Source organism: Pseudochaenichthys georgianus, chromosome 10 (genome assembly GCF_902827115.2).
Source record: "Pseudochaenichthys georgianus chromosome 10, fPseGeo1.2, whole genome shotgun sequence".
Lineage (NCBI taxonomy): Eukaryota > Metazoa > Chordata > Actinopteri > Perciformes > Channichthyidae > Pseudochaenichthys > Pseudochaenichthys georgianus.
The window spans coordinates 8,053,942-8,074,589 of NC_047512.1; the positions used below are offsets into that span (position 1 = coordinate 8,053,942).

The 20,648-nt window shown below is 41.4% G+C and overlaps 1 protein-coding gene across 12 annotated transcripts in view; it reads right to left on the reverse strand.

The window, feature by feature from the left end:
• The window catches only part of prom1a (prominin 1a), a 91,674-nt gene that overhangs the window by 37,987 nt on the left and 33,039 nt on the right, over positions 1 to 20,648 (reverse strand). For 8 of the 12 annotated variants that reach the window (XR_004552944.2, XR_004552947.2, XR_004552946.2 and 5 more), the window contains exons 2-4: positions 15,637 to 15,695; positions 15,090 to 15,116; positions 8,205 to 8,410 (exon numbers count right to left, since the gene is read on the reverse strand). Coding sequence is in view for 5 of the 12 variants with exons in the window: in XM_034093050.2 (XP_033948941.1) it covers positions 8,205 to 8,410; positions 15,090 to 15,116; positions 15,637 to 15,695 (292 nt within the window). In the remaining 7 variants the exon portion in view is untranslated. The remainder of the gene's footprint in view (positions 1 to 8,204; positions 8,411 to 15,089; positions 15,117 to 15,636; positions 15,696 to 20,648) is intronic. The other 4 variants (XR_004552949.2, XR_004552945.2, XR_004552948.2 and 1 more) reach the window with 1 other exon arrangement.

The following is a 20,648-nucleotide window of genomic DNA, read 5'->3' on the forward strand; positions in this document are numbered from 1 at the left end:
CAGGAACGCGGAGAGCAGCCGTGTTTTCGAAAGGGTTTGAAGACGGGAATCTCAACACTTCTATTGATCTTCTTAAAGCTGAATAATTTACACTGAGGTACTTTATCTTCTGGGCACATTCGTGAAACTCCTGTAGATCAAACACGTATGCAAATGTATCTATGAATAAGGCAGCTACAACAGCATGAAATCAATGAAGCAAATATATCAATTCTTCTACTAAATATTTGGCTATTTTTATATAGAACTTTTAGAATCTATTTGATGTTTACGTGTAATCCCCTTTCCCCTACTCTTTTTTCTGCAGCGGCCCCCTTGAGCAAAGTCTCATATCTTGGGGTTAAAATAAACCAATACGTTAAACCAGCAAACTTCTCCATAACTCGGATTTGTCATGTCACATTTTCTTCCATCCCAGTAGCTTGACGTGTATTCAGAAAGTGACATCTTCATCGTCTGTGACAGAGTGAACTTCATCTCCGTATTAATGAATCCACTAAAAATAGCGCTGGATGTGACGACTCCTCGGAGAGGCTGCTCACAGAGGAAGAGGACGTTTGCTTGTGTGTCTCTAAGTGACTAATTGTGCGCTTGGTTTTGTGTTTCGAGAAAGATTGTGTTCATGTATTTGTGTCAGCAGTAAGTAGGTGAACCCGTGTGTGCTCACTACAATCAGTTAGCAAACAAACACTGTTCTATAAAGCACCAAATACCAGTTATTTAAAGTTATTAAGAGCTACAACAACTACAACATTATAGAAAGGCAAAATAGAGAAGTACAATCCTAGCAGTGCTTACAGTGGACTTTGGAGTTTCTAACTTCACATGTACAGACGTGTGTTTCTAGATAGATTTGACAGTAGATGCATTTGTCTAAGGCCGTAGCCGCTGAACTCCTGCTTCCCTTCAGAGAAATAACAAGAGGACAAGTAAGGAACATTTGTTTCTACTCGTTAATTGGGTCACTTTATTAATAATTCAGCAGAATAATGTGCTAATAACTCTCGTCACATTCTTAAGAGAGGACCTACTGTGTGTTTCCCCCTAAGCCCATACAGGCTGTAAACTAAACTCACACACAGAGTAAGGGTTTGGCTCACACGTTATGTTTTCATCAGAACTGGCCCAAGGCAGAATACATGATTTGATCAACCCTCTGATTCTGCTCTGGAGGTCTTGTATTGCAATACAATTGTAACACTCCCGATGCCACCTCTAAAAATACCGGATAACAAATAATATCTTAAAAAAAAGGGGCTTTTTAGATCCAAAATCAGCTGATACGAGTTTTCTAACATGTAAATTGCTTAATTTAATACACAGCACGATACTGAACAACGTCTGAATGCCTACAGACACGTTGTCCCATTTCAAAGCATTTGTGAACCTGAGGAAAACAACTACTTCAAAGGCATTGTGTGGACATATTGTCTTATTTCGGAATACGCTGCACAGCCCCTTAGAAACTTTGCATCATGTTGCTCTCCTATGGCTTTATATGTAAAGTTATGTTTAAATATTGCATTCTTGTATTTATGTTTGTTTATGCAGTCCCTTATGAAACAGCTCTTCGGCATGCTGGCAGCGCTTTCTTCCTTTTGTTTTTACACAACGGCTGACTGTTGTTTGGCTTCCACATGAGGTAAAAGTATGACCTCTAAAATGCGAATATTTACCAAAATGTAAACCTAATATAATCCTTTTTTTGTATTTGCTTGCATGATGTATAAGATGAGTTCTTGTGTCTCCGTTAGCTAGAAGGTAAAGACTAACAGGAGTGAAAAAGAGGCCATAAAGGAGCCAATGATGTGGTATTCATTACACTCACTGAGGACACCCCCTTGTAGATTTCTCAGTAATAAAATATCTTAATATTTCACTTTCAAACAGACTGAGGTTTAAAGTTCAGGCACTGGCGCCTACATTATCATTAATTAGACTCCTTATGATTAGCATGAATTACTAAGCTCATAATGTTAAGACCTTTTGTGTTAATAGCGTTGGACACCCTGCGACTGAAATAGCTTGCTGAAATGCATTCTGGGTAACTGCATGAGGCAGAGGTCTTCCACTTGGCCGGAACAGAGGGAAGGATCTTTCATTTTATCATTATAAATCAGGCGTGTGGACTCTGGTTAGTGGAGACTGAAAAAGCTGCTGCTGTGGATTTAATAATGTACGGTGTGACATTTTCATAGCTGGCAGGCTTGGTGCAACATGCCATTTACTACACAGTTCATTATGCATGAGCTGAGACATGATACGTTAAACACATGCTGAAGTAACATGGCTCATCTGTGAAGGCTTTGCACAGTTGGAGTCTATGAAGAAACTGCATGGGCAATTTAAGGTAAATGTATTTTGTGCCATACAACGTTTGATTGAGGTGTTGTATTAATGTCAGTATAAGTGCTTGTATTGAGGTGGTTGGCTCTTGTGTGAATCCATCCTCACCCAAAATTAAGTTTGACTCACATCTGTAAATTCAGCAAAGCCCTGTCACACTGTCCCGATATGGAATTGTGAATTTCGCACGAAGATGGCCCCGCACTTGGCCCCGAACTTGGACAACGGCCAAGCAACAGCCGAAGCAAGTACGATGCCTACAGAAGGCCACACGATGGCACCTGAACCACACACTCCGTCATGTTGTTTCCATAGCAACAACAACTTCCTGTGCACAGCATAAACTCGCCTTCAAAATAAAAGCATCTAAATAAAACAGGAAGTTAACCTAAATTACATATAAGACATACAACTGCAACGAAATCAACAAAAACAATGTAATATCCTTTTCAGTTTCACAGAACACAAATTGGGTTATTTACATAATATGTTTACATGATTTTGTTGTGCAATAAATGCAATCTCGATGTCATCGTACTATAATATGATGGCTACACGACGGCATTGTGAGGGCTTCACGTAGTCGTGTAGCCTTCCTAAGATAATCGAGCAGCTTCTTGTTTCCTTCGTATTGTCTTCGTGAGGCGAAAAATGCCCGATGGCGCTGACGATCGCACGAAGTAAAGGCGAAGATGACACGATTTGACAAGATGCTCTCACGATGGCCTTACGAAGGGCAAAATGGAGACACAAATTCAACACGTAAATGAACCTTCGCAAGGTCCTTCGGCAATTGTTTGGCATGCCAAAGATTTTGCCACCGCTCACGAAGTTGCTGCTGAAGCCTGAGAAACTCCACCGGCGGTCATACGATGGCTTAAGATGCCCTCACCAATGGCCCGATGTTGTTACAATCCGAGCCGAATATGAACATTTCCTTTATCGTGTGTCCATCTGGTGTCAATATCGGGACAGTGTGACGCGGGCTTTAGCAAAAAACATACTTATTTTAAGCCAAACAATGATTTTATACAGAACCTAACCAGGTAGTTTTGTTAAGTTAACGTCAACCACATGTTTTAGTCTGGGAACATAATCTGGGACAAAATATATCTGTATGCAATGAAACTGCAGTTTAGTTTTATTGAAATGAAACTGCAGTTTTATGGGAATGTAGCTTTGCAGGTGAGAGGGTTGTAGATTATATAAAGTTATACTTGGATTTAATTGCAAACAAGCATTGTTCAACGCTATGGACATCAATTTTCTCCAAAGACAATACATATATCAAGGTTACTTTTAATCAAATGTATATACATGTGTGCTATTGATGCACAAGACATGTAGAATTCCCCATTTAATGGAAAAGGGCAGCCATGACACGAACAACTGCAACAAGCCGGTCGAAAGATATACTGTCAGACAGTGTGGAATAAAACCTTTAAGCTACTTAAGAGGAGTCCACATTCATTCATTTGAATGCTGATGTTCACTTGTATGCCCAATGTTTTGGGAAAGTTGGGTTATTTAGGTTCACTACTGCTGGATTCACCAGACCAAACATAACCATGACAAGCCTGCATCCATTACGGCTACATCATTGCTGATATCATTATAACAATTCCAATTCACCTCACTCTAAACTTGTGTCTAAATGGCAGTTCGTGGGTGGGATGTCATCTGTGATGCTAACACACGTCACTTTGAGTTTCCTACTGATAACACGTTTCACATTTGTTTGGCATACAGCTTTGATGTTATAACATGGCATAGTAATTAAAGGATTAGCCATTCCCTCGAGGGCATACGATGCCAAATTATCTCCTGAACTTCACATCTGTTGTGTTTTACTAAGACATCACGTTTAACAGCCATAGCAGTTGTGCAGGACTGTGTGCATTTTCAGCATGACTTGCATCCGTGTGAATCAAATCCCGACAGCTACCGCTCTGACCCAGTGAACATGACTTATTCACGTTTTAAACTACGACTTTTTCGCACTTCCTCTGGGCTTTGATCCTACCACCATCGGAGTAAAGGGTCATGCAAGAGTGTTTTTCTCTTATCATCTCATGCCCGGATTCTGTCATAAACCCCATATCAAATATTATATAAGCCTTATATAAGTATTTGTTGAGGTAGTACTTTCCAAATACTCAAAGATACCCACAACATATTTAGTGGTATGATATTATTGTAAATGGGTCTGGTTTAGATGCAACTCTGTTACTTGGATGTATTCAAAAATGTATTCACTGCAATCATGTCGCATAAAAAAGGTATGTTTTATCAATCAATCAAATGTTATGTATGAAGCCCAATATCACAAATTCATAAAGCATGACTACAGAATGTCCAAAATGCACCTAAAGAGATTTGTTCTGGGGTTTGTTTGATATCAAATAGATTGGCAGAGTGTGTAGCTCACTTAAATGTAACTTTTCTTCACTTGCGTAATGTTTCATAAATGAATATCCTGTCCACAGTATGAACTACCACAGTGTCCAGGTCTGGTAAACATCCTTGTGTTTTTTACTCTCCTATCTCCTCCTCAGCCACTTCATTGTCCTCACCTTTATGTGGGTGTCTTTAACTCCTCCTAATCTGATTTTAACAGTTCTTGAAAAATCAATATCACCCCCGCCACTCCTCAGTGCCTCGCTGTCAGCTTTCTAGCGGCGGTAAAAAGCAGTCTGACCCTGCAGCTCGGTGCTCATCACTCTCCTCCGCCTGTAATTGCTTCATTAGAGCCTCTGCAGCCTCTCTGCCAGGTAGCTGGGGAGATTTAACAAGAGCTCTGAGGATGCTCTCAGACTCTCGCGTCTCGGCTTCTAGGATATTGCCCTGGAATTTCGAATAGCCCGGTTCGGTTCCAAGGAAGACAAAAAGTCAAAGAACATCAAACTAAGTACACTCCTGGGTCCCTGCAGTCCTCACGCAGCGCTCCCCGACCTTTTGTTCCGTGGACCCCCGTGGGTAATGCCTCTTCTACCGCAGGGACAATGAAACAGAGAAACTCATCTCTCAGAAAATAATCTGACAGCCAGATTATAGGCTTGTATAGAAAAAGTTAAAAAAACGTTTCCAGCCCACTCCCTTGTACATTTCCAGCAGTTCAAGCTGGTATATCATGAGGTACTTTAGATGTTTCCACCCCTTCATTGAACAATGATAGGAATGTTCCCATATGAGCACTGGAACAGGTTTTGCTTGCCGTTATCATTTCTTGAGTTTATATTAGATTAGATTAAGAAATCCCCGTGTAATGCACTCCTAATGAGTTATTTTTAGGTCATGAGATCTTCGAAAGTATTGTTTTTCTTTTGCTTAAAAAATACTTCAGTGAAGGCATACTTACAATGAGAGGGACTTTTCTAGTGCAAAAAAAGACTTACACTTTAAAATATACACATCATTTTAGACAGAAATGTGGATTAAAAAATATGTATGTCTGGCTCATCTGAACATTATCTGTTTTAATGTACAGTTGTGTACTTACTGATGAAGTTAAAACTCAAACATTTTCAGCCCACTCCCTAACGGCCCGTCCACACTACAGCGTCGACAGCTTCAATCTGCCCATTCACTTTGAATGACTGAATTGTGGGTAGCATAGCGGTCCGTCTCCGCCTGAGACGCCGGAGTAGCCAGCGCCAGCCAATCAAATCCCGTTTCGGAAAATCTGACAGCTCAAGCCATAGCCAATCAAACCGCGTCTAAGCTGGGAGAGATATCCCGCCGTTCATTTCTATATTTCAAAAAAAGTTGGAGGAGAAACTAATTATCGCCGTAGCGAATCACCCGGTTTTGTATGACCAGACCCTCTTCACCTACCGGGATACAAACCGGAGGAACCAGGCATGGAGGGAGGTGGCAGAGACAGTGGGTGAAACTGGTAGGTTTTCGCCTGTTTGGGGAGTTTATATATATATTGCTCCCATACAATCCCCGGGGTTTTTTGCTTTGTATGTCGGGGGCGGGAGATTCATGTGATTGGTTGTTGGTCGTGTTGCTTGAATAAAATCCCCAAGCTCCAGACACGCCCAGCTCCAAGCTATTTTTGAAGCTGTAGTGTGGACGCTGCGTAACACATTTCCCTTATCTTGTGCAACTTGAGCTGGTATATCATTACTTACTTTAGTTTCCACCCCTTCATTAACAATATAGGAATGTTCCCATATGAGCACTGAGACAGTATTTGCTGTTATAATGTCTTGAGTAATTTGTCTGAGGGATACTAATGAAGTAAAGAAAGGATTGTTTTTCTTTTGCTTCCAAAATTCTGTAGAGAAAGCATACTTACAACCAGAAGTACAGGTGGATTAAGAAATACTCATGATCTGTCGCGGCTTTTTAATGTTCAGTTTTGGTCGGCAGAGAACTTTGATTTAATGAAACGAGTCTGGAGAAAAGTTTCACAAGACTTGGCAATCATTTCGATACAGGGTTAATGTTTTTAAAAGCAGTTGACCTGTAAGAACAACAGGTCTATTACAGTATAAGAGCGTCCATCCAGAATATAGTTTGAGGTACTATTTATTAAATCCCTAAATAAAAAAAATTCACCACGGTTACTACAGTTTGACATTTTGGCAATGTGTGCAATAAGCGCCGTGCAAGATTCACATTCATCAGCCAATTGCTTAACATGTGCATATTTAATGACAGCTGTAGCAGTAATATAATAAACCTTACGGCAGAAGCAGTATGTCCTTCAATTATTATACAAGAAAGCAAAAGGAGAATATTAAGGTGTAGAGGGGACAGCCAATTGAAACATAAAATACTTTGTTATATACAATAACTGTGATTAACTTCTGTATCGTGGGGAAGGCTTTTGTTTCTCATTCATTCAACACGAACCCTCTGCAGATTATAGTGACCAGTGCCGAGTGAACACAAGCATGACGGGTGCTGCCACAGAGTGTCTACAGTACAGTAGGACTTTACTATATATAGCAAACTGCATGGGGGATGGGGAAAGACCGTGTGTGTGTGTGTGTGTGTGTGTGTGTGTGTGTGTGTGTGTGTGTGTGTGTGTGTGTGTGTGTGTGTGTGTGTGTGTGTGTGTGTGAAACTCACTCACAAGATGACGAGAGGTGAATGTGTGCACTGTGTGTTTCGGCCTGAATGTGTGCATTAACACACACTATAAAAGATGGAAGTGGAGCTTGCATTTAACTCTATTTGTACAAACACACAGAAAATATGACTACTACAATTGATCATGTTACGGTTTTATTAGCCTGCATTAACTTAAGCCATGTGTAGTGTTTAGTTTTCACTTTAACAGTTCCAGTTGACTTCCCGTAGAGGATATTAACAAAATCGCCATATCGTTTGTTAAAAACCTCCATATTTAACGCCTTAACTTGAAGCGTTACGGAGCCTTTTAGAAAGCAAGGGTTCCTGTTGTACACTCAGATGTAACTAATGCAGTTTGATATAAAAGCCTTAGGTCCTGCCTTCATGGAGGTTATAACAATGACTCCATCCCATTGCTATCAAAAGAGTAGAACACAATGCAGTTCATCATACAATTACTACAATTGATCATGTTACTGTTGTATTAGTAAGCTAGGTGTAGTGTTTTGTTGTTGTTGAAGAAATGCCGTTATAAAATGCACTTCTGAAATGCTGATATAAGATATTTGCAGTGAGTAGTGAGACTGTGGGGGATGGGGAAAGCTGATGACCGTGTGTGTTTGTGTGTGAAAGTCACTCACTCACAACATGACCAGGGGTGAATGTGTGCACTGTGTGTTTCGGCCTGGATGTGTGCATTACACACTACAAAAGATGGAAGTGCAGCTTGCTTTTAACTCCAGTTCATGTGTACATATATGTGTCGTACTCACGTGATGACCAGCGAGGTGGAGAAGAGCAGAGTTCCCAGCAGGCCTCGTCGACAGTCTGCGTTTTTCCTCTGGCGTTGGTGCATCTCGCCGCCACAGTTATCGCAGCAGCGGCACATGCAGAAGAAGATGCCGATTATCGGAACCAGAACGGCGAACAGCAGGCCGAGCGCCGCACAGACCACGAAGCCGATCTCATAGTAGATGGCCTGGGGTCAGCAGGGGAGGAATGAGATGCAGAATAAAGGAGAATTCATTAAAGGATATACAGGAGAAAGGTGGTGGACATGGACATTAGATTAAAGGAAAAGGGGGATCAGAGGCGGAAGATAAAAAGGGAGATTACATAACAAGAGTGTAAAATGGGGATTGTTGAGGAAAACAGAGTTGGAACAGATGAGGTGGGATAGAAGAAAGGATAGATTAATAATAAAGACATAAAGGGAGGACACACACCAGGAGGCAGAGGATATTTAGAAATCTAAAAATATCTGGTCGGATCATCCCACTGCTGGAAATTCTCTGCTGGATTTGTGGGTAAACAATAAACACATTACGTAACACTACTCATTGCTAGAAAATCATTTTTTAAATAGTGCTCGAATACTACAAGCCAAACATTATGAAACAAGACTCTTCCTTGACATGATGGTATGGCAATGCTTTCCTCACACACACACCACGCTGCAAGCTGATTAAGAGCTATAGTAAGCCAAAGGGTTTTTACATACATTTCTAATAAGCTGCAATAAGCGCTGAGAGGATCGCGACACATGAAGGATGATGGGGACACAAACTCAAAGGAGCCATTCATGTCGCGCTTTTTCAACTCTAATGAAAGGGGAAAGGCAGCATTTCTGATGAAGAACCTGCTTCAATAGAAATACACTTCGAGGCAGTTACTGTACTGCTCGACTGAAGTACTTTCATCTTAAAGCGACTCATACAATTCATATTTATCTTGGAACAAGGTGACAGAACTGCCCATTTGGTACAGCACCTGTCAGACTGCAGTTCATCTGATTTTTAATAAGTCATTTGAGGAAGTCGTGGAAAAAAGGGGCACATTTTCACTTTACCAGCTCTAGTTTATTTCCCATAGAGGATATTAAGAAATTGCAAAACACAGGTGAAATCATCTCTTGGACGATTTCAGTCACTTGTTTCAAGATAAACATTTCGTACCATATCGTTTGTTAAAAACCTCCATATTTAACGCCTTAAATCGAAGCATTACGGAGCCTTTTATAAATTCCTGTTGTACACTCAGATGTAACTAATGCAGTTTGATATAAAAGCCTTAGGCCCTGCCTTCATGGAGGGTATAACAATGACTCCATCCCATTAATATCAAACCCTTCTGAGTTTAACACAATGAGGGGGTCCGCGGGGTTTTAAAAAGTATTAAAAGTTGATAAAGTCAATTTAGTGAAAATGAAGGCTATTAAAAAGTATTAAAAAGCATTTTCCAAGGTTTTACCTTTTGTAGCTTGTTTTCAATAAGTATCTAAATGGTCCAAAGAGGTTGTGTTCTACCGTCTGCCTGAATGTAGTAATGGCGTAGGTGTGTAGTGTGATTCTGTGGAGTTTATTGATGGCATCCCGTTGGATTTGACGTCATCTGAACAGGACATCGCACGCTCACTGCTTGATAGAGCAAAGGTCCGTTTACGCCGGTTGCTAAGCAACATCGTTATGGGGAAATGCAAGTCTGCGTCCAAATGGTTGGAAGATAAGGAGGAATGACAATCAATACTGTATATAGTCAATGTGAGGTAAAGTGTGTCGCCAAGGTAACCGGTTAAAACTCGAAGTGGCGATGAGGTTTTAAAATGTGTGGAAAGGGTCTTAAAAAAGGTGTTATATGATTGCGTTTGTCTCTGAATAGTCAGCACATCACAAAGTCTAAGAAATCCCTCGACTTTGATTGAATATTAGAAATATTCAACGTGACTTCTTTGAACTTCGCCCTGATATACTGAGAGGGTGTATTGCTGCTGTTGGCAGGTCCTCAGAAGAGCCTCACCTCCTCTTGTCATGTACCACAGTGCTCCTGCTTAGTCTGCCCCTATCTCCAACACACTCAGCACAGCTTTGCAAATTGGCAAAATTGAATAGGGGATTGGCAATTCCCACACCGCATGCAACTTGTCACAATGATGTTCAATAGCTTCTCATAATGAAAGGATCAAAGCGGGGTTGCTATCATCGCTCCTGAATGGACGAACTGCTCCCCCGGCTGATTCACACTAATCTTAATCGCCTTCATAAGTCAATGACCCTGCCTTCTCCAGGGACCTGCGGCTTTTTTAACATGAAGGGAGAAAAGAAATGGCTTCTGAACTCGGCAGAGAAGACTATTCTTCTCTGGTTCATTCTTTAAATCTCTGTGCAAACTTGGAAGTCTCGGCCGGTTAGCATAATCCAGCCTCTAGACCAGGGGTGTCAAACTCAAATACACAGTGGGCCAAAATAAAAAAACGGTACTAGTCGAGGGCCGGACTGGTTCAATGTTTATTGCAGAACTTATTGAAATGAACTTATTGCACATATTAAACCTGGAACTAACAAAGCTTAAATGCCTATAAAAACAACATTAAATAATCAGTTGCATTCATTTCTTATGGCTCTATCTGCAGCTTTTCCAGAGTCATTTCTTATGATCACATTTTTCCACAGGCCAACAACAGCTTCAACAAAACTATTTTCCAAACATGCCCTGTTGTCGTGAGAGAAAGTGCAGAAGGAAACATCCATGTAAACTCAGTGTGCTGCTGTGATGCTAGCTCAGATACTTGGCGTCTCATCTCGGGGGCAAGGTCATCAATGTTTGGGCTCAGGCTCTGAGCGGAGGAGACCCTCAGGATGGAGTGAAGGTGTGCGTGCAATATACCGGCGGGCCAGATCTAATAGTAATTAGAAATTATCCTGCCGGCCGAAATTAAATCCACTAAGGGCCTGATTTGGCCCCCGGGCCTTGAGTTTGACACGTGCTCTAAACGCGTGTTTGGCTGAGTGAGGCTCCTGGCTGGGTTCAAAAGACAGTTTACGAGATGTAGGAAGAGAAACACTATCAGTCACACTCTTTATGACCTTAAGGAATGAAATCATACTTGAGTTTAGGGTCACTGGAAACAGAGAGACAATCAGGGAACCCGAGTTTCCCTCCATCTAAAAGCTCAAATATCAAACCCGTTTTTAGGACATTTTGCAAATATGAACGCTTGCCTCGTCATTCTGCTTCTGGGCCTCGCTTGTTTTTGGGTGTATTTTCACAAAAGAAAGGTTGCTTTTTCCACCGCCACTCTTTAAGGGCTTGCAGCTCTGACTATTTTTGGACCATAGCTTTGTCTTGGCAATTGCCCAAAAGCAGAAGGTGACCTTAAAATACGAGCAAACTGGAGGATGAGGTGGCATCATCATGAGTGGTGAGGACAGGCAATTCTCAAACTTGAATCAGATGTACATCAAAGCAGCACCCTCAAGTCCTGCTGAAGTGTCCTTGAGCAAGATGTTGTTACCCTAAACTGCTCACTGACTGCCAGATGAATGCTGCAGAATCCACTGTGAATGAATTAACATCACAGTTCTTTGTGCATGTAGTGCTTCCTGTTTTGATTAATAATGGAGGCTCAGATCTTGGTGCTTGATAAATTGGACTGGATGCCCCTCAGGAGCGACAAGAGGAACATGATTATTTATGATTGTCTAAGTAGTGAAGAACAGCAGCAGGCCTTTGATCACAGCTGGACTGTTTAAACCAGGGGTGTCAAACTCAATTTCATCGCGGGCCACATTTGCATAAAGGTTGCACTCAAAGGGCCGGTTGTAACTATATAAATATACAATATATATATAAAATAATGTATTATATTACATTATTGCCTCTGAATTGGATTAGTATCGGATAGGATAATAACTTAACTAAGTCTGAAAGCAGAAGTCTCTTCAGTGTGCATGTCACAAAACGAGATGCATTGTGGGACATGTAGTTTATGGGCAACCTGCTTCTGTAAATCGTCATGTAACCGTATAATAAACGTATTATATTCATTGCAAGCTCTTGCGGGGCCACATAAAATGAAGTCGCGGGCCGGATTTGGCCCCCGGGCCTTGAGTTTGACACCCCTGGTTTAAACCCACTGTTAGGAGGCTTTTATTTAAACCAAGATTACACCCACATTTCACTGATTAACTTGCGTTACACAATCAGAGAAATTGCCTGCTCTAATTATGGCTAGAAATCGTCTTTTTAAGCCTGATTGCTCTGTGATGCCTTCATGTGACATAAAGAGGATGGTCAAGGCTAATTCTTACTAAACAATCAAGGTTACTTTCTTAATGACAATGGATTAAGCTTTTGGGATATTTATTGAGATCATACTTGGACCATCTTTTTTGTTTACCTTTGTTGTCAGGTTGGCCTTGGAATTACAGTCTTTAGAAAACAGCCACAGTCCTGAATTTAATTAATTAAAAAAGTTTCACTACAGAATCGAGATCTGCCAATTCAAGTTTTGTGACCATTTGAGGCAAATTGATTGTCACAATTCTGCAGTTTGTGAACATCGGTTGGTCGTTTTTAAGTATTGATATTGTAACTACAACATTTCCGGAAGCACTAGAAAAAAAGATTCCCCCGAATAAAAGCTGTACGGAGGCGATTGGATATGTATGGCTTTGTTTTGGTTATTTCTGTGGCTTCATTGCAAACTGTGAGTCAGTGTTCAACAGGGTTCATTCACCTTTTCACCAATGATTTTCAATGACTTCTCCATGACCGTTACCTAATTTTCCATGACCAAAACAATTACCGTACTTTTCGGACTATAAGCCGCGACTTTTTCCCCCATTTTTTGTGTACAGCTAACGGCCACTAGGGAACCTCCTACATCTATGGATTTACAGGTAAAATTAACCACCTTTAACACTATGGGCTCTATAACCGGTCCGCGCCCGCCACCTCTAAGCGGCGGGCTCCAGGAGAAGGGTCTAGCTGCGGCCGCGGACAGTGGAGGTTGAACCAAGCCCCCAGGAGTGCGCCGGAGTCTTGTGGCCAAACGGCGGTACTACACTTCCTTTGTGGTCTCTAACTCGTTGGATAATTTTTTTTAAACTAAATAAACTACCCAGTATGAACGTTCCCGGGTAGCAGTTCTCTTCCCTCCCTTCAATCTAACCCTTCCCTTCCCCCCATCCTAACCCTAACCACTCCCTACCTTTTTACCTAATCCTAATCTTCCTTCTTCCCTCCTAAATCCCAAAACCTCTCCTACTGTAAGAAATTAAAATCAATGTTTATACCACATGGGCTGTATGATGTAAATCTCGTCAATTCGCTTTTAACGGTGGTGCCTCTCAGCCACCGTAGTGTCGTGTCAGGTGGGCGTGTCGTGTACCATCGTGTACCACCGTGTACTGGCCGCAGCTAGACCATATTGGGCTCCAGCAGGAAAAGCTGGAGGCCGGAAAAGAGCGAGACAGGTAGCGCGCCAAAGTAAAAGTGGAACCAAGAGACAGAACGAGAGCAAGACAGACGGACAATTTAGCTGCTGCGGCTTATATGCAGGTGCGCTTTATAGTCCGAAAAGTACGGTACTCTTTCTCAGCGGCATCACTGAAAATGGTTTATTTGAACATGGAACAGGAAAATAAGGTCTGAAACATGTCGTGCCTATCCAAAACAAATCAAATAGTTGGCTTACTAGCTTCTACACGCTAAAGCAACTCAAATCTCTCACCAGCAAAACACCTCGACAGTTAAATGCCATTTTACGTTTCATTACTATACGATACAGTATTTATTATCATTATAGTATTACTATTTCGGCGATTAGATAAAATATAAATTATATTTGATGCAACTTCAGTTACATTTCCATGACTTTTCCAAAACTTTGGGGAAAATATTGTTTTCCAGAACTTTTCCAGGTTTGTAATGACCTTAAGAACCCTGGTTCAAGGTCAGTATGGAGATGTATAATGCTACAAAGAGTTCTGTCAACATCAGCAAGCAAAATATCAAGTGTGTGTGTGTGTGTGTGTGTGTGTGTGTGTGTGTGTGTGTGTGTGTGTGTGTGTGTGTGTGTGTGTGTGTGTGTGTGTGTGTGTGTGTGTGTGTGTGTGTGTGTGTGTGTGTGTGTGTGTGTGTGTGTGTGTGTGTGTGTGTGTGTGTGTGTGTGTGTGTGTGTGTGTGTGTGTGTGTGTGTGTGTGTGTGTGTGTTCATGTGTGTTTCTCATACTTGCGTGGATATTAGAGAAAATACTGCATGGACGCAAATTAGACGGCTGACCAGCGGATTCAAGCTATTCTGTGAACATGTATGTTTCTTTAGTAGTTTATAACACATTAACATATCTGCTTTATCATAAGGCTGACAAGTTCATTTTGACACTAATGCAGTCAAAAAGGTAGAGATATTTAAGTAATGTGCTGGTTTTTGATACATGCTTAATAACTGATGTCCTCAGACACCAAGTTTGTAAATAAAGGGAAATGTTTAACACTCATCCTAACCCAGGGGAGTTTCAGACCGTGACATTGGTGTTACACATGTCATTTGTCAAATACATGTCACATTGTTGCTCCTACAGTATGAAGCTGATCTAAACCAGAACTCAGATGAGAGCTACAGATGCTACATGTCGATAAGGTGGATAGGGCGGCTGGGTGAGAGTCTTAGGGCCGCACAACTGATCCCAAATATATTGAAATGATAAAATGATGAAATAAAGGAAATAAAGGAAAGTGTTGTAAAGTCTCAAAAAGAATGTAACACATAGTTTATCATTTTGTATCTGGAGCTGTGCAGCCCCGGTGACTCTGGACAGTGGAGCATGGTGGGGAAGGGGATGGGTTTCACTATAAGAGCAGTGTGCAGACTTTACCTGAAGAGTCAGCACTATGTTCTCTGGCTGAGGGAGGCCAGAGCAGAGCAGATCAGATGAGGAGGGCATGCAGAAGACAAAGGCAACGCAGCGTCAAAGAAAGAGCCAAGCCACCAGACAAAAACATGTGGATGAAATAGAACAACAAAGACACATCAAATGATTGAAAACTGGCATGCGTATTCACATCGTAGTTGCTTATCGTAACGCTGCACAAAGACAGCAAATCATCCCGTTATCGAGACGAAGGTAGCCTTTTGATCTCGGGGACTATCAAAGTTGTTCCCTATAAAACCTAATGATGTCACTCTGAATTCACCGGTTGGACCAGAAGCAATTACCATGTTTTTCAGATGTGGCAGTGAAGAAAATGGCCTTGCCTTGGCTTCTAAAAGCTATTAAAGCCCGAGACTGCAGAGCATCTCAGAGGTACATTTCTTCTGTAGTTTTATCGTGAATTGCAGCTTCCAATCAGAAACACATAATGCAATAAGGCAAAGGGAAAGCAAAAGAAAAACAACTTAAAGTTTAACACACACAAGGTTACCTTTTGGTATTCCGTCTGAATGGCGCCAAACTTTTCCTTTGCCAGCTTGACAAGAAGATCTGCAACAACAAAGAGAGAACACATGAAGAGACCTTTGGTTGTTTTTCTATATCCATTACTGCAGTATATACATCTATTAACACAGTGTGTAAGAAACATTAGGGTCACTGAAATCAATCAGTCTTGCGGATAAGTATCTTGAAAATCAATCAATGTTTATTTATATAGCCCAATATCACACATGTTACATTTGTCTCAGTGGTCTTCACAGTGTGTACAGAATATCAGTATGACAATACGACACCCTCTGTCCTTAGACCCTCTGTCCTTAGACCCTCACATCGTACAAGGAAACACTTCCGGAGAAATCCCACAGTTTAAAGGGAACATGGGAGAAACCTCAGGGAGAGCAACAGAGGAGGGATCCCTCTCCCAGGACGGACAGACGTGCAATAGATGCCGTGTGGAAATTGAAAAGATAATACATTTGCAACATAGGTAGTCCAAATGTTTGGAGATGCATGTGTGTATAATAGGAAGATGAATCCACGAGGATATCCATCCAGGACCTATGATCCAGGACCACAGCCACGACTCAAGATCCAGCGCTCGCGATCCAGGACACAGGACCGCAGGATCATCCATGACTCCGGATCCCGGCGTATATAGACACCAAAAAGAAAGACATGTGGGGAAGCTGGGTTAATCAGAACATGAGAGGACACAGGTACTCTGAATGAACGACTCTGCTTTGGTCAATAGTCCAAAATGTGTGTGTTTATTTTACAACCCAATTTCTGGTGTATTTTTTTTTATTCGGGGTGTGTTTTGAGACTTTTCCCAGCCAGGAACCGGAACAAATACTAGATCCTTTGTTTTCATCTATGACAAGAAAGTTTCAGGAAGCAGCCAATCACTGCGGGTCCGTTCATCTATCCTTCTTCCCTCTTTGGTTTGGGCAGGGGCAAGTCTGACAGGATGACAAGCTTTGGTATGTATTCCTCTCTTGACATCACATCCTGTTGATATTCTGCTTTCCGGGCCTCAGAAGAAATCACAAGGAATCTTTCCTGCAGGATACTGGGATGCTGGAGTCCTTGTATTTGGCCTGTTCTGACTTTTGAAATGCTAAAAGTTAAAATGGTATCTTAGCAAAACATATCCTTTTCATAGCAATAAAAATAGGTTGAAATTCAGATGCCTTTAAAAAAAGAACTAATCTTAGGTTTGCTTTTTGTGAGACATGGTTCTTGGATGATGAAGCCCATAATGTGGGGTCTTCGATAAACCATCTGACCATTTACTTTCCCAACCCAGAACTAACATGACGACATTCAATAAAGGGAATACTTGACTTGTATACATGATTATAAAAAGGGACATTAGTCAACCTTAAAATGTCAAGTTATTTTCTTAATGAATAAACATCATTTATATTCTACATAAAGTATAAGTACGACCAAAAATTCCTCATTAGCTTGGCTGGCTATACACTGGTAGGGGCATGGGCGTAGGAAGCATCCTCAATGTGGGTGGGACAATTTGACAGGCGGTGTGGGCAGGAGGTGGACCTCACCTCCTCTAGGGGCAGGGAAACTGTGGCGCGCATCATTTTACAGCTAATTGATTTGGGCATTCTCTCAATAAGCAAGTGGAATGGATTTGACAATGAAGCACTGACACAGCGCTCTACAGAGAGCGGCGAGTGGATAGACCGATTCACGGACTTTCCGCATAGTAAAAGTGGGGGGTAAAGCAAACAGATATTGTTCTAAACTGTGTTAAAGTAAACAGGTATTATCTTGAACTGTATTGAAGTGAACATGTATTATTTGGGACTGTTTTAAAGTAATCCTATATATATATAAACCTTCTTACTTACACTCCATGACCCAGACACACATACACTCCCTGACCCAGATATCCACACACACACACACACACACACACACACACACACACACACCTCCATCCACACACACACACACACACACACACACACACACACACACACACACACACACACACACACACACACACACACACACACACACACACACACACACACACACACACACACACACACACACACACGTTCTTTTCACGGTTCTTTCTGGGGCCAATATAATGTCAAGCACTAATATATATGTGTACAATGTTTGATACCAATATATCTGTGTACAATGTTTGATTCCAATATATCTGTGTACAATGTTTGATTCCAATATATCTGTGTACAATGTTTGATTCCAATATATCTGTGTACAATGTTTGATTCCAATATATCTGTGTACAATGTTTGATTGTTTGAGAAAGAATAGTTTGTGTGAAACCTTCGTTGGGAAATTAAAGGAGTGGAGTCCGGTGGAAGATAAGAAGTGACTCTCCGCCCCAAATATGTCCATATATACTGTTACATAATTATTCATGCCAAATGCCCCCTGTTGCTGACTGGCTGGTCCCGATACCTGTATCGGGCGGCAGTCGAGCGGGGAGTGCTCTGTTACAGGGCTCTGTATTTTCGTATTGTGTTATTTTACCATTAAAATCAGATTATTGTTATAACTTTTATGCCGGTGTTTTGAACTCCTTCTCTTATTAATCTGACCGTTCATCTAACGGACGGCGCGGAGCAGAGCTGGGCTTTAAGCCACCACTACTGTGTCTGCTCCTACAGGGGGTCTAAACTAATCATTTTAAAAGGTGGGGGGGACTTGTCCCACCCTCATATAATGGCTGTGACGCCCATGGGTAGGGCGCACACTATGATATAGGATAGTGTCTGAAGAAACAACGCTTCTATTGTTTGAAATTATTTTTCAGTAACATCTCAAATACATTCAATCCACTTAAAAAATGGAAATCCTGGAGGAAATCAACCCAAATAAACCTATCTCCTATAAAAAGCTGTCGGTCTCAGTTCTGCTTCATCCACACCTGAAGCAGCGCTGTGACTCATGTGTTAACGATGACAGAGACGGCAAGTCTCCTCGGAGGCAAACGGCTTCCAAAAATACGATGCAAAAAAACACAAGGCAGTTTTCCCCTCCTTCTGCAATGCAGCCTTTTTTCTACGAGGGAAGAACACATCCTTCAGGGAAACTGTTGACAATAATTGTTTTAATTCATCACAAAAAACAGCCTGATGATCCCTGCGTGTCACTGAAAGAAATATGATTTGTTTTAATAAGAGGGCGCTCCAGGCTGATACTTCACCTGCTTGTCATCGCTCTTTAGGAAAAGACAAGCTCATCCTTTTAAGCAGTCATGTCTAATTGCCTTTATTTTAACATTTACTAATGCGGGATTATTTAGCCGAGAGGGCGTTTTATGTTGTTCTCATACTTGACCTGCCACACACACACACACACACACACACACACACACACACACACACACACACACACACACACACACACACACACACACACACACACACACACACACACACACACACACACACACACACACACACACACACACACACACACACACACACACACACACACACACACACACACACACACACACACACACACACACACACACACACACACACACACACACACACACACACACACACACACACACACACACACACACACACACACACACACACACACACACACAGGTGTTACAGAGCAAAGCGGGTGCAGCAGGTGCCTTGCTCAAGGGCAGTTTGAAGTGTTGTTATAGTGAGCGATCAGCTGAAGGTAGTGATACACATTTCTTGCTAGGATTTTCCCACCAAGGTTGAGAAACACAGTTTTCTAGGTCAGGTCTCCTCCCTGGATCGCTGTCGTCAGCCACTATTGTGCGTTTCTGAGCTGTAAAATGATCCAGGCTTTTTAGAGAAAGATATCATATCCTCTCTCTCTCTCCGTGTGTTTCAAAGAAGCCCCTGACCTTGTTGTGAAGGTGTTTTTAAATTCCCGTTGTTCCCAACAGCATACAAAGTGTAATGTTAACACGGTCTCGATAAGCCTTCAGGCCTAAACATCGCAGAAATATGTCAACATTTGAGATACACTGCGGAAACAAATGTTGCTGACCGCACAGAAAGGCAGAGGGTTCGTAGGGAAAGATGTCAACTTCGAAATATGTGGATTCAAGCACAGACAGAACAAAAGCAAATCACAGTTCAACCCTTATTTTTGGGAGTATATGCTAGCATTTAGAAACATTAGGAACATTTTAAATTCTTTTGGTGCACTTTTAAAAGAATCATGAGTCTGAACCCTGCTTCCTTTAGGCAAGGCAAGGCAAGGCAAGGCAAGGCAAGGCAAGGCAAGGCAAGGCAAGGCAAGGCAAGGCAAGGTTATTTATATAGCACCTTTCAACACAACAAGGCAATTCAAGGTGCTTTACAAAAATGAAAGACATTCAGACAAAGGCATTTAAAAACAGTAAAAGCTAATAAAAGAAACATTAAAAGAAAAACAAAAAATGAAAATGGCATTTAAAATCAGTCATTAAAAAGAAAAGCTAATCAAATAAACATTAAAAGATAAAACTTACAGTGCAGTCTAAGATATGAATAGTTCAATTATTTCAGTTCTTGATTTTTTATTTATTCACAGAACCTCCCTTTGGAAATCCGAACATGTCCGTCCCGATTGTTAATTTAGAATGATTGTTTTCACCATGTTTCGCTCGCATGACATCCACAATCGGACCCTCAGGAGGGTGTACTAGCCCCCTACTCTGCTTCGCGTTCCATAACAAAGTCTTTAAGTGTTACCTGAACACCCCGTGTTACCAAAACACTATTTTTCACCCGTCGGTGCTGTGATACTTGTTCCTCAGTACAACTCACCTAAAAACTGATCGTAAACCCTTTAGCAATACAATCTCAAATAAAATGTCCAAAAATGAATAACTTTTCTATCATAGAACACAAAGAAGAGCAGAAATCATCATATTGAAGAAACTGGAACCGTACTTGTTAAATCCTTTCTGCTTGAAAAATGACTTCATTATTGAAATAGTGGGTTTTGCATTTGTTGCAGACT